Source organism: Lolium perenne, chromosome 6 (assembly GCF_019359855.2).
Source record: "Lolium perenne isolate Kyuss_39 chromosome 6, Kyuss_2.0, whole genome shotgun sequence".
In the NCBI taxonomy this organism is placed as follows: Eukaryota; Viridiplantae; Streptophyta; class Magnoliopsida; order Poales; family Poaceae; genus Lolium; species Lolium perenne.
In genome coordinates, this window is record NC_067249.2 from 106594291 (window position 1) to 106608935 (window position 14645).

Consider the following 14645-nt stretch of genomic DNA (forward strand, 5'->3'; position numbering starts at 1 on the left):
CGGAGGGAAGGGATCAAAACCCTCCTCAATCAGATATTTCAAAATTTATTTGTTATATTGACAAGGAGATGATGGAATCCAACATAGTGCACACATACCCCTCCAATTACCGCGTTGGGTGAGCCTTTTTCTCTCTACTTGTTGAGGTATGGAATCTCGCACCGATCACCAATGTTATAATGTGCAAATAATAAGCATTAGTAGAAAATTACTTATAAAGTTGAGAGTTGAATATGGGTATATCCTAAACAAGATATACCAATATGATGGTCTAGCTGTTGCAAATGAATCAACAATACAAAGTCATCTGTCTAGCAGGTTATAGCCCCAGAGTATGGCACTCACCTAACGCACACAATGGAAAATGGCTATACATGTCCATTACTGGCTCTAGGAAATCATCCGGTGTCGACTTAGCTATCTTAGTGTCGAGGTCTACGAGGTTGAACCCATCCACGGGACGGGCAGGGATACCATATCGTGGAGCTAGTTGTATCATGCGCAAACATGAATTTAGGAAGGGTTATATGTGGTTAAAATTCTACATATGGACATTTTGGCAGAAGATTGAAGCAAGAGCCAGATTTGTGTATTTTCATCCCGTTTCCTTTCTTACAAGCATGACTAGTCTTTTCTTCTTCGTGCACACAACACACCGGCACCACAGAAGGCAACAACAGAGGTAAAGCAAGTTAAAGACCTCGAAGGCAAATGTAATTGTGGGAGGTGACAACAACTACCACGACCATTGCAATTTATTCATGTATTCTCTTTCCGAAAAACTTAAATAATAGAACACTCACAGTTATGAAAGTTTTCATCGATCAACGACTAATGTCTCCCTAGTCCTCTCCTTTTTTTTCTAATAAAACTCAAAAGGTCATGACTAAGAAAATCCACTTGGAACTTTAAGTGGGAGAATATGAAATCCAAATAAATAAAAATTAGAAATCTGTTCTAATAAACCAAATCCTCGGAGAATTATTTTGAAATTGAAAAAATAATATCTTTACTACTAGAATATTTATTCTTTCCCTAACTTTTTATTTTTTTTCTCCATGATTTCCATTTTCCTGCATGTTTCCTTATTTCAGTAACAATATTGAGGGACAGACAGTATAATCTTTTCCCGTAGATAAGAGAGACGTGTTAGTAGGTTTGCTACACAACAATCGCTAATCCATCCTTAAGATAAACGTCAATCTTGTCCCCGAATAGTAAAGAGGGAAAAAGGTTAGCGTCAATCCGTCAGCAAAGCTACAGCTCAGTCCACGCGCTCCAGGTGTTGGCCATTGTCTCTTAGCAGGCAGCGTTCACTCCGGGAAGTATTAATAGGACAGGAGGGGGAGAAGGGAAAGCAGCAGGCGTCCACTTCGACCATTCGCCATTGTTTCTTATCTGACCATCCGCCGCGGACGAGGCAGAGAAAATCAGAGAGGAAGAGACGAAGAGGAGGAGAGGGACACCGGCACCAGCGCAGCGCAGCACTGCCACCATGTTGGGACATCTTGTTGGGCTGTTGAGGGTGCGGGTGCTGAGGGGGGTGAACCTCGCCATCCGCGACCTCCGCTCCAGCGACCCTTACATCGTCATCCGCATGGGCAAGCAGGTCTGTGGCCTCGCACATGTTTCTTTTTGTCGTCCTCTTCGCCGTGCTGATGCAGCTGCAGCGCCGATCTCGCCTACAGAGACCGGCTAATCTGTTGATTTTGCGAATTTTATTTTGTTTCCTGGAACGAGGTGGACGAAAAGAGCACTCTTTTAGAAAGAAATTAATCGCCTCCTTGTGATTTTTAGCTCATAGTTTCCTTCCCGTTTTGAGTGTTCTCCTGATTATATTCTTATTCTGAAAAAGGTTATTACGATCTAATTCCCAGTCACGTTTTGAACATTTCACAGAAGCTTAAGACGCGAGTGGTAAGAAAGAGTGTCAATCCGGAGTGGAACGATGAGTTGACCCTCTCTATCGAAGATCCTACGCTTCTTATTAAACTGGTATGTGTCACTTTATCTTTCTTATGCTTTGTTATCCATTCTCATTCTTTTTCCCGTGCCAAACACAATTACTTTTCCCCGGAAAAAAACACGATTGATTTGAGTATTTATTTTATTGAAATTACTATATTACTATCTAGAATTGCAAGAATATTTCAGTCTATACCAAAAGTATAAACGTTTCACTTATAATAGGTGGACACATAACATCAATCGCTTGGGGGGGGGGGGGGGAGAACACGATACATTTCCAATTTTTCACAATAATAAAGTTGTGTCATTCCTGGAAATTTTGGAAAATGTTGAGTAAATAAAGACAAGAATCAGAAGTGTTACATTTTGTATGTGGCGAGAACCGAAGAAAAGTATTTACCCTCTACTATATGAACAGAATTGACCCAGAGTCTCACTGAGACATTGTCTCTTTGAAGTTTCTAACTCATCTGAACTACTGAAAATATCGACAAAAGGCAGCGCTGTCTTTTTGAAGTTTGTAATTCACTGAGACATTGTCTCTTTGAAGCTACCATCACAATACCATATTTGTATAGTTCCTCACTTCCTTAATCGGTACCATATGTGCACAGTTCCTTACTTCCTCAATCGGCAGCATATGGTCCTCGTTTCCTCCGTGAGGTATTCCTTTTTCCAACCCAATGCTGATGAGTCGTCAGAGACAGAGAAATAGCCAAATACTCCGGTGTGGATGAAGTTGACGCCCCTAGTCGGTTACACAAATAGTATCTTCATTTAACCTATCAACAGACTGGACGGATTCATCAAGAAATATGCTATTCTGCAGGACAATTTACCAGTATACACAAGCAAAAATAAATTGTGAGGGTGTATGTTGTGTACATATGCATCAACCTAGACTTTTTCAAAAAAAAAAAAGGACAATCTCCCCAGATGTAGGCGGTGGCTATAATTTTATTAAAATTACCAAGAGTTACAGTATACCTACAATTTCATCAATCAATTTGCTCTAAGAAAATAAAATTGAGAATTTGCATTCTCCGTTTTAAGAACTGTTATCTGATGATCCTTGCTCCTTCAGGACGTGTTTGACAAGGACACCTTCTTCGACGATCCAATGGGCAATGCAGAGCTGGACATCAGGCCGCTGGTTGAGGTTGTGAGGATGAGGCTCCAGGGCGTCGAGGACAACACCGTGGTGAAGAAACTGGTGCCGAACAGGCAGAACTGCTTGGCAGAGGAGAGCGCGATATACATGTCCGAGGGGGCGGTGAAGCAGGACGTGGTTTTGAGACTGAGGAACGTGGAGTGTGGGGAGATCGAACTCCAGCTCCAGTGGATCGACATCCCCGGTGCTAAGGGCGTATAAGGCTTCGAAACTCTAGACCCACTGTTGTTGGCAGAGTTCTGGAGTCAAGCTAGCTAAATCATTTTAGAATCTCGGAGAGTAACTTAGGAATTTAGATGCGCTATATGACCGGGAAGTAAAATTTTCTATGACGAACTTAAAAAGGAAACTCATGGCAGGGGCACACAAAGTCTCAGAACTCCCGACTTGATCTTGATGTGTTCTGCTTCTCTGCAACCGAGAGAGCAAATGCTACAGTGTGCTGATCACTTTTCCTTTGCAAACTATGATTGTTGATGTCAAGTCACTCGGCGGCAGGTGATTGCAGTTGTAGATAAAAGCATAGGTCTGGTTTTGCTAGATATCTTGACTTGCAACCACATGAAACTTCCATGCATTTTTTTCCCGAAAATTTGGCAAAGCCCCGGTCTCTGCATTGCGATTGATGCACACATCAATATTTCATCATCCGCTTCTTTTTAATCCAAGAAACCGGTATAGAGCATCTTTTTTATAAGAGGGAAAGGAGAAGCATATGTACCAGCAAGTAAAAGACAAGAAGCATATGTACAAGCGGGGGTGACACATTTTTAAGCCTGTGGCGAAACCAATGAAGGTAAAAATTAAAGCCGAAGTAGTAGCCAAGGCCCGCAGTCTAGTTGTCCAATCCCATAGCATAATTTGTGGCAACTTACTCCAAAGGAAGGTTTGTTACACTAGGTTGCATTTGTTGTGCAAGCCTAAGATTATTTTGCAATACCATAGCATAAATCAAAACAAGTAAAATGACATTTTCAATAAACATTATAAGGTTGGTATTAAATCAACAAGTGTTCATGATAAACACGAACAATGTCACAACATCCACTATATCTCACGTTTCAAACCTTTTCATCCTAGCACATCAATCCCATGTTTCTCCGTTTACTTCAAAAATCATTTTAAAAACCAAACCATCAGCAAATTTAGTGTGGCCTCACTAGTTGTTCATAACAATGTAGATGGTTATTTCAATATTGTTACATTGCATATGATGTACACTTTTTTTTATCGTAGCACATCGCTCGCTAGATATCTTGACTCGCAACCACATGCAACTTCTGTGTTTTTTTTTCACCAAAAAGAGGGCAAAGCCCCAGTCCCTCCATTGTGATTGATGCACACAACCATATTTCACATGAGTAATTGATTTATCACCCTCTTCTTTAGAGCATCTTTTTTAAGAGGGAAAGGAGAAGCATATGTACGAGCAAGTAAAAGACAAGAAGATTCATTTGTCCTCAAAGATCTAGGAACTTATCAACTCTGGAAGCATACTATGGTATCAAAGACAAATCAAAGCTGCATTTATCAATGGAGGTCATCATTCTGGCTACCTGGGAGATGTGGATTGTGAGGAACAATAAGGCTCCGTTCGTTTAGCCCCGACCCGGCGGGGAACGCGACCCATTCCCTCTCGTCCCACGTGGATCAGCCCGGCTGAGTTTTAATCCCGTCCCATCACCAACCGTGCGGGTCGGTTAGAGCATCTCCAACTGTCTCCCCGACGAGGCCCCCGGCAGCCCAGTTTTTTCATCCGGACGGCGTTATTCGGTCTAGCCGCGCTCCCGGATCCTCGTTTTCCTCCAGAATAGGCCCTTAATCCATCGAGAGAGCCCAGGCCATCCCCGGCCTCCCGAGGCGTGATCGGGGACTCCGGACGAAACAAAAATGCGCGAAACGGCGAGCGGGCCCGTGGTGTCAGCCACAGAAAGGGTAGTTCCCTCCATTTATTTCGTTTTCCCTCCAAAATGCGCCGCATATACCCATTTTCCCCGCCGAATTTCGGAGGACCTACCGCCATTCCTCCACAGTTGCAGCTCCTCCTCTTCCCTTCCACCACCATGCCACCAAAGAAGATCGCCGACGATGGCGCGCCGAAGGCGAGGAAGCCACGGGCGCCAAAAGATAGGCCGCCGGGTTGAAAAAATGCAAGGTAGGTGGCAGATGTTGAGCGACGGCACACCGAAACTCGTGGCAAGGCAGAGAGGGAGAAGAAGCTTGCGTCGAAGAGGGCGACAGCGGCGGACGAACATGCGAGGTTGGTCTCCATGTCCATGAACATGGGCCAGCCGCGCGTCGGCCAATACCCCGGTCCATGGCCAACCCAAGGTACGATCGACTCTCCTTCGACCTTTTCACCGGCGTCACCGGCCATGTTCCTCGATAGCTACGTCGCCGGCGTGTCGAGGTTTACGCCGTCGCCACCGGAGTACGATGGTATGATGCGCGAGGGCATCTCGCCTGCCTTGCGCCAAGGGCCGCTCTCCTTCTCCAACCCTAGGATGCCGCCGCTGAATGATGGCGTGATGCACGATATGATCACGTCGGGTTCCATGGCTGCCGCATCGAGTTCGGGTTTCTTCACACAAGAGGAGGCAAGAGTGAAGGAACCCGTCGCGTCGCGGGGTGCCATCGACGATCAGAACGACGGGTTTGGAGACGGCACCCAAGACGTCGATGAAGAAGAAGAAGAAGAGAAGGCCGACATCGACGAGGAGGAGGACGCGCCTAAGCCCATGGAGACGTGGAAGGGGAGGAAGAAAAGGAAGAAGAAATTGCCACCGACCGAGTCACGGATAAAATGGACGGGTAAAGAAGAGGAGTGCCCCGCCGAAGCTTGGAAGACCGTTTCCATGAACGGTATTACTGGCGCCAATCAAAACTACGAGACATATTGGCAGCGGGTCAAGTTGGCGTTCGACGAGAACAAAATCGTCGATCCCTACTTCAACAAGACGGTGATGATGCGTGGCGACAAGGCCATGGGCACCCATTGGGGGATCATGCAGGAGACGTGCAGCAAGTGGCATGACATACAAGAGGAGATCGAAGCTCGCCTGGTGAGCGGCCCCGACTTCGAGCAAAAGGTAAGCTCACTCGCCGTGCCGTCCGTCGATCCAGAATCGCTGAGGTTTCATTTTGATTCGCTGGCCTATCATTGCAGATGCGGCGCGCGTTCGACATGAACGTTGACACCGACGACCAATTGTTCAAGTACCTCAACGTCTTCGCCCGCATCGAGAATTGCGAGAAGTGGGCGGACGTACGCCGGAGCCTCGCGAAGAACAGGGACGAGTAGTACAACCCCGACGCTCCAGCCTCTGCCACGTCAGCGGGCCGCCCCGAGCTCCACCAGAAGAAGCTGAAAGAACTGAAGAAGGCGGGTTATCCAGACGAAAGGTTGCAGGCGTCCTTCGACAAGTTGAAAGATCGAGATGTCGCCTAGAGGGGGGGGGGGGTGAATAGGCAATTAAAAACTCTTACGGATTTGTCTTGTAATAATGCGGAATTAAACTATCGTTTAGTTTACAAGCACAACCCCTAAATATGCTAAGCTCAACTAAGTGTAACAATAGCAACTAGAGCTAAGAAATATAGGCACAAGATATATGTAGCACAAGTGATAGCAAGATATATGTACTTCAAGCACGATGGCTATCACAAGGAAAAATAGCTCGGGTATAGAAATAACCGAGGCACGCGGAGACGAGGATGTATTCCCGTGTTCCCTTCCTTTGCAAGAAGGTACGTCACGTTTGGAGGAGTGGAGGTCCCACGAAGGATTCCCCGCGCCACGAAGGCTCACCCTATTCTCCGAACCACACCCACGAAGGATAATGGCCCTTTCCTTATGGTTAGCTTTTCCTCCGCTCCGGAGATGGCAAGCTCCACAACCACTTCACAAGCTCCACGAAGGAGAAGCCCGGGCCTCTTCACAATCTTCTTGAAGAGATCACCGGAGCACCAACCACCAAGCCAACTAGGAGGTCTTCCTCCAAGAGTAACAAGCTCACGGTCTCTCACTCGAACTAATCATGGTGGAGAGCTCAACACTATGCAATGATGCAAAGCAAGAACACTAGAGGTGTTCAAGTCCTTCACTCTCAAATCCCACCCAAGCAACAAATGCTAAGATGAGATTGGAGAGGAAGAACAATGGGGAAAGTCAACAAAAGACTCCAAGATCTAGATCCCAAGAGTTTCCCTCACTTAGAGGAGAAAAGGATTGGTGGAAGTGTAGATCTAGATCTCCTCTCTTAGATCCCTCAAGAAATAGCAAGAATCATGGGAGGAATCAAAGGGGAGAGCAAGTTCTTCAAATGCAACAATGGAGGAGAGAGAATGGGAAGAACTACCTCAGCTCAAGGTGGAAGAAGCCTATTTATAGCTAAGGTGGAAATAGAACCGTTGGGGGAAAAGACAGGAAAAAAACAAAGGAAAAAACGCCCAAAAAAAAGTCCCAGGCCGGCGGCCCAGCCGGCTGACCGGATGCTGCGCCGAGGAGGCCGGTCAGCCATCCGGCCCAGCCGGGCCACCGACCGGATGGGAGCAGGCCGCGCAGGGGGCGGCAAATAGCCACAGGCGCGCGGGGGAGCAGGCTGCGCAGTGGACGCGCGGGCGAAGTGACCGGGCTCGGCAGGAAGGCCGGCCTGGCCGGGGCCAGCGCCTGGCGGCCCGGTGGGCGACCGGGGCCTGGGCCGGATGAGGGCGAGAGTGCCCCAGAATGCCGCCCGGTTGGCGCTCGGTTGCGGACCGGGTGGGCCGGTGTCTGGGCCGGTCGACCGGCTGGCCCATCCCCCTTTTCTTTTCCCTTTTTCTTTTCTTTTTCTTCTTTTACTTTTTCTTTAATAACAAATGCTCCCGAACTCCGATTCGAATGAAACCAATTTTGTTTGAGAGATAAGAACAAATGCTATCCTATGGAAAGTGAAAACACAAGAATCTCTAGGAGGGGATTTTATCATGAATATAAAAGGTAGAACCTTATATCATGAATAACCGACAAAATCACCCAACCTCGAAAACGCAATAGAAGATGCATGCGAACTCCGTTTTCGATGAACTTGGGCTTGTTGTAAAGCTAGCAACAAGCTCAAGAACCTTACACATAGAAACATCAAGAAGCAATAAGGATATGCAAAGTGTGCAAAGGATTGAGCTCCCTAAGACGATGTGATCAAGTTACCCAACCGAAAGCCCCTCTTAATAGTGCGACTATCTATCCTATAATCCGGTCTCCCAACATCCACCTTGAGACCGGTAAAAGGAAAACCTAGCAAGGCCATACCTTTTCCTTGCGCATCCCGCTCGATCTTGATGATAACTCTTCAAGCTTCACTCAAGCCGGAATGCCTCACTTGATCAATGTTGCTTTGTGAAGACTCACAAATGCTCCCCCATACACTAAGATGGGAAAGCTCCATTGATGCACATCTTCACATGTCCATTATCACCAAATGGACGGCAAGCTTCAAGCATGTGATTCACTCAAGATGCTCATCTTGAACTTGCCCAACTCAACCTTGTATCGATGATCTTGATGCCAATACACAAGGTATACCTTTATCTTCATGGCATCCATACTTGAATCCAACACATGGAGTACAAGTAGTACCTATGGAATATTCCTTCATATAAACTCAATGAAAACATTTGTCCATAGGGGTTGTCATTAATTACCAAAACCACACATAGGGGCAATATACCCTTACACAAGTGTTGGGCCGATGCGAGGGTGCACGCCGCTGGGAGGGACGACAAGAGAAACGTCCGGTGGAAGGAGATGCTCGCCAACCAGGGCGTCCATATCGCCTTGCTGAAGGTAACGTCCGCGGCGAAGAAGAGGAACACCGACATGGCGTTCCTGATCGGCGGCAATGACGGCAAGATGGATTAGAATTCAACTTGATGTTAAAATTCCTAGATTAGAAGTCCTGTGTGATTTGTATGCCACTGATCATGATTTTGCTGAACCATATCGCTTGTGTGGTATTAGTAAAGCATGGGAAAAATATCACATACATGATGGGTTCTTGTTTAGAGCTAACAAACTATGTGTTCCAGAATCGTCGGTGTGTTTGCTCTTATTGCAGGAATCACATGCTGGAGGTTTGATGGGTCACTTTGGGCGTGAGAAGACGCTACTCATGCTTGCTGATCATTTTTATTGGCCAAAGATGAGGCGGGATGTGGACAGGTATGTGAAGAGATGCATTACTTGCAACAAATCCAAGTCCAAGTTGAAACCTCACGGTTTGTATACTCCGTTTCCGGCACCTACTACACCATGGGAGGATATTAGTATGGATTTTGTGTTGGGTTTTCCGCGTACTAAGAGAGGCCATGATTCTATATTTCTGTTAGTGGATAGATTCTCTAAAATGTCACACTTTATTGCCTGCCCCAATAGTGACGATGCATCGCATATTGCTAACCTGTTTTTCAGGGAGATTGTACGTCTACATGGAGTCCCGAAGACTATTGTTTCTGATCGTGACATGAAGTTTATGAGCTATTTAAGGAAGACGCTTTGGGAAAAGCTGGGGACAAAGCTAATTTTCAGCACTACCCTTGTCATCCCCAAACTGATGGTCAAACTGAGGTGGTGAATAGAACATTGTCACAACTGTTGTGATCCATGATCAAGAAGAACTTGAAGGAGTGGGAAGATTGTTTGCCGCATGTGGAGTTTGCTTACAACAAGGCAGTACATTCTACCACATAGTTGTGTCCGTTTGAGGTGGTGTATGGTTTCAAACCCATTACTCCACTTGACTTGTTGCCTCTACCCATACATGAGAGAGTCAATATGGAGGCATCAAAGTGGGCAGATTTTGTGCGAAAGATTCATGTAAAGACTAAAGAGTTGATAGAGAAGAAAGGAAGAACAATGCTGCAAGAGTAAACAAGAAGCGCAATGAGATGTTGTTCAAGCCTGGATATATGTTCTGGGTATATTTTCGGAAGGATAGATTCCCGAAGCTACGGAAGTCCAAGTTGCTTTCTCGTGGTGCTGGTGCTTACAAAGTGTTTGCCAAGATCAATGATAATGCATAGTCGATAGATCTTCCAATTGATGAGTTTGGTATCAGCAATTCTTTCAATGTGGCTGATTTGACACCATATGACGGAGAAGACCTTGGAGCGTCGAGACCGACGCCTTTTGAAGGGGGGGGGGGGAGATGATGAGGACATCCCTACTACAATACTACCTCCGTCATTGCAAGATGAAGACGATGTTGTTGTGAAGCTCAAGTCCAATGAAGTCAGGATTGGACCCATTACAAGGGCTCGTGCGAAGCTACTTAAACAACATGTGAACTTGTTCCTAAGTGATACTTTGATCGATGAGAACTTTATACTACCTAAGTCCTATTACTTATGTATGATCAGGTATGAAGAGGGAGCATGCGCGAGGGGAGAAGAAGAAGAAGCAGTCCAGCCCGGCGCCAGGCCCGGTCTGACCGGCCGCCACACCGGCCAACCCGGCGCTACGCCCGGTCCAACCGGCCCACACGCCGGGTGAGCCCGGTTTCAACCGGATCTAGCACTGGTGCTAGCCCGGTTGTTCTGTTTGTCACCTCGGCACCCCAGTCATGACCCGGTCCCAAACCCGATCCAAACTGCACCGGCCGGTCCCAGGCCCAGTCGACCGGCCCCTGAGCCAGTCGTGTTCGAGTCTGTCTCGACCAGATCCCGATCTGGGTCGGTTTTCTATGTATCTTTTCGACTCATGCTCGTCCTGAACTCCTATATAAGTGCCCAGGACGCCCCCATAATAGTTTTAGACCACGTTTTAGATAAACCCTAGTTCATAGTTGATTGCTACGCAATACTATTTAATCATACTCTCCAATTCGTATCGATCTGGTGTTTTACCCGCACCAATTCGTTTCGATCTGGTGTTTGTGCTACTGAAAGTTTGTGTGATCTGTTGTTCCATTGGGAATTAGAAGATTGCAATCTACCGCTGCGTGGTTGGCGGCTACGTGCGCAAGTGTGTGGAGTTGCGAATATCTTGCAGGGTTGAGAGATGTTACATTGGTAAAAGGAATCAATCGAGAAACTTCATCAGCGTCATACAAGTTATCATCCACTTCATTATCGTGTATCTCCGATGTGTTCATCGTGTGTTCATCACCACCCCGTCGCTTACTGAGAAGATCGGGCAAGCCCTTATTACATCTGGCCCGACCGCCCGAAATAATATCCCCTTCGGCCGCTCAAAGATAAGATCGATAGATTACGGCCTTATCAGCGATGGAAAAAAGGGGACAACATAGGAGTCCCTCTCGCCCACCGGCGAACGACAATGCATCGGCGGGGTGCCTGCACGACAAAGGGTAGAGGAAGATCAATCAATTGATTCGGTTGGACCCAGGACATGGTGGGAAAGATCGATCAAACTGATTTAGGTTTTACACGGAGCGACTACGGGCGTGAGGCTCGGGCATAGAAGGAGTTTCACTGGAGAAGCATCGCTGCGCGTGCTAGAGCCGCGTCCATGACGAGACTAATGGTCGCCAGTGCCGAAGGTTGGTAGCTTCGCCGTGCCGCTGTTACAGCCGTACCCAATCAAAAGGGCTCGAGTCCCAGCTTTGCCTGTTCACCGTTGGGTACGTCTTCGGCTCGCCCAAGAAAGACGAGCACACTACCCCTGATCAATGTCGAGCACGATAGCCAGTGCCGAGTGAAGCAGTTGTTGCTTGACAAGATGAGGTTGACGAGGCGGCCCGTCCGGGCCGGCGAGCGTTGGGGACCTTCCCGTAGAGGCGGTTTCCAGCAACGGGTGGGATCGGATCCGTCAGCTGCTTTGTTCCGCGCGTCGATGACATATGTGATATCTTCCTCCCCATCTGGTCAAGCTCAATTCGTTTGTTTCGTCACTAATTTTGTCCTTAACAAAACAGGGCTGCAGAAAAACAAAGCCCGATCCTCACCAGGAAGATCATGCTACGATCTATCTAGAGCTGAAGGTATGTATCGGTGCGGCAATAGCGGTTTCCTCCAACCCGTGCCAGACTACGCTAACGAAAAGCAAAAAAAGAAATTGTGGAACGACGTCACCGACGATAAACGACTTTTCGTTCCACGCCACCGACGATGGAGTTTGAAGTAGGGCCAGCGACGTCATCGTATTCGACATGGTATTAACAGGCAATAAATAGGACATCAGACCCTCGACGGGATCCTAGTTCAATTGCACCTCCCGCTGCTCGATGTGGCGACGAAAACCGCCTCGCCCTCCCGTTGTACTCCGGACGACGCCCGTCCTTCTCGTCCTCGATGTGGTACTGTCACTAGTAGAAAAATAGGCTTCCATACACCCCTGTTAGTCCCCAAAATAATCGAACCGCGACTAAAGGGCTCTTTAGTCGCGGTTCGGGAGGTGACCCGCAACCAAATGTCTGGGCCCAACGGGTTCGGTCGACAGCTGTCGGACGGGAGGGGCTTTAGTCGCGGTTGGCCAGAATGCCTTTAGTCGCGGTTAGCTAGGCGACCTGGACTAAAGGCTCATCCCTATAAATGAGGCTCAGCACACTTCACTTAGCCATTTGGTGCCACTTCTATTCATAATATTCACAAGGGGGTGGTGGGTTTGCTTTTGGTTCCTCTTATGCACACAAGGTGTTCGATGAAATGCCCGAGAGCATGAAACAAACATGATATGAAGTGTCCGAGCCACACTAGAGCTTTCTCATTTATTTTTCCTCCTCGATCGCGGTTAGCAACTTGAACCTTTCATGTGTCATTGATAAAATATGCATGTGTGTAGTTCATTGTTTAATTTCTATTATTTCTAGCTAGTTAGTTTAACAAATGCATGATTGTTAATTATATACTTTATATAATAATAATGCAGATGAATCGGCAATGGATGTACGGTAACCGACTCTCCGGCGAGTTCATTACGGGTTTGAAAGATTTCCTCGTAGTGGCTAATACGAACAAGCACGGGAGTTTTGTTATCTGTCCATGTGCTGCCTGTAAGAATCAGAAGGGTTAGTCTTCCTCAAGAGACGTTCACCTGCACCTGCTTCGGCACAGTTTCATGCCAAGCTATAATTGTTGGACCAAGCATGGAGAAAGAGGGGTTAGAATGGAAGAAGATGAAGAAGGGGATGATATCGATGACAACTATCTTGATCATTTCGGTGATACTTTCATGGAGGATGCTGAAGGTGGGGAAGGTGAAGGTAAAGAAGAGGCACGTGATGAGCCCGCTCATGATCTTGGTCGGACCATTGCTGATGCACAGAGACACTGCGAAACTGAGAAGGAGAGGGAGAATTTGGATCGCATGTTAGAGGATCGCAAAAAGTCGTTGTACCCAGGATGCGATAATGGTCGGAAAAAGCTGGGCTGCACAGTGCATTTGCTAAAATGGAAGGCACAGGAAGGTGTAGCTGACTCAGGATTTGAAAATTTGCTGAAAATGTTGAAGAATATGTTTCCAAAGAATAACGAGTTGCCCGCCAGTACGTACGAAGCAAATAAGGTTGTCTGCCCTCTAGGTTTAGAGGTTCTGAAGATACATGCATGCATTAACGACTGCATCCTCTACCGCGGTGAATACGAGAATTTGAATTAATTCCCGGTATGCACTGCATTGCGTTATAAGATCATAGGCGATGACCCTGGTGACGATGTTGAGGGCGAGAAACCCATGAAGAGGGTTCCCGCCAAGGTGATGTGGTATGCTCCTATAATACCATGGTTGAAACGTCCGTTCAGGAACAAAGAGCATGCCAATTTGCTGCGATGGTTCAAAGAGGACCGTAAGTCGGACGGGGAGTTGAGACACCCCGCTGATGGAACGCAATGGAGAAAGATCAACAGAGAGTTCAAAGATTTTGCAGCTGACGCAAGGAACATAAGATTTGGTCTAAGTATAGATGGCATGAATCCTTTTGGCGAGCAGAGCTCCATCCATAGCACCTACCCCGTGACTCCATGCATCTACAACCTTCCTCCTTGGTTGTGCATGAAGCGGAAGTTCATTATGATGCCAGTGCTCATCCAAGGTCCGAAGCAACCCGGCAACGATATCGATGTGTACCTAAGGCCATTAGTTGATGAACTTTTACAGTTGTGGGGCAGACCTGGTGTACGTGTGTGGGATGAACACAAAGAAGAGGAATTTGACCTACGAACGTTGGTTTTCGTAACCATCAACGATTGGCCTGCTCTTAGTAACCTTTCAGGATAGATAAATAAGCGATACAATGCATGCACACACTGCTTACATGAGACTGAAAGTGTATATTTGGGTAATTGTAAGAAGAACGTGTACCTGGGGCATCGTCGATTTCTTCCCCAAAATCATAAAGTAAGAAAGAAAGGCAAGCATTTCAACAGCAAGGCAGATCACCGGCCGAAGCCTGTGGAACGTACTGGTGCTGAGGTATTTGATATGGTCAAGGATTTGAAAGTCATCTTTGGAAAGGGTCCTGGCGGACAATCAGTTCCGCAGGGAGTTGACGGGCACGCACCCATGTGGAAG

At 47.0% G+C, this 14645-nt stretch overlaps 1 protein-coding gene across 1 annotated transcript; it reads left to right on the top strand.

Moving 5' to 3' along the window:
- The first annotated feature begins 1344 nt into the window (after window positions 1–1344).
- LOC127325971 (GTPase activating protein 1) lies at window positions 1345–3622 on the top strand. Its single transcript, XM_051352783.2, has 3 exons — window positions 1345–1609; window positions 1900–1995; window positions 3053–3622. Exons 1-3 carry the CDS (start codon window positions 1496–1498, stop codon window positions 3338–3340), a joined length of 498 nt encoding a protein of 165 aa, XP_051208743.1. The 5' UTR covers window positions 1345–1495; the 3' UTR covers window positions 3341–3622.
- Window positions 3623–14645: the final 11023 nt, after the last annotated feature.

What these genes read in the sequence shown, in the direction of transcription:
- LOC127325971 (XM_051352783.2), top strand. Translation starts at nt 1,496, where the DNA reads ATGTTGGGACATCTTGTTGGGCTGTTGAGGGTGCGGGTGCTGAGGGGG. An exon ending in TCATCCGCATGGGCAAGCAG is followed by an intron (nt 1,610 to 1,899) that starts GTCTGTGGCCTC and finishes AACATTTCACAG; the next exon opens with AAGCTTAAGACGCGAGTGGT. An exon ending in CTACGCTTCTTATTAAACTG is followed by an intron (nt 1,996 to 3,052) that starts GTATGTGTCACT and finishes TTGCTCCTTCAG; the next exon opens with GACGTGTTTGACAAGGACAC.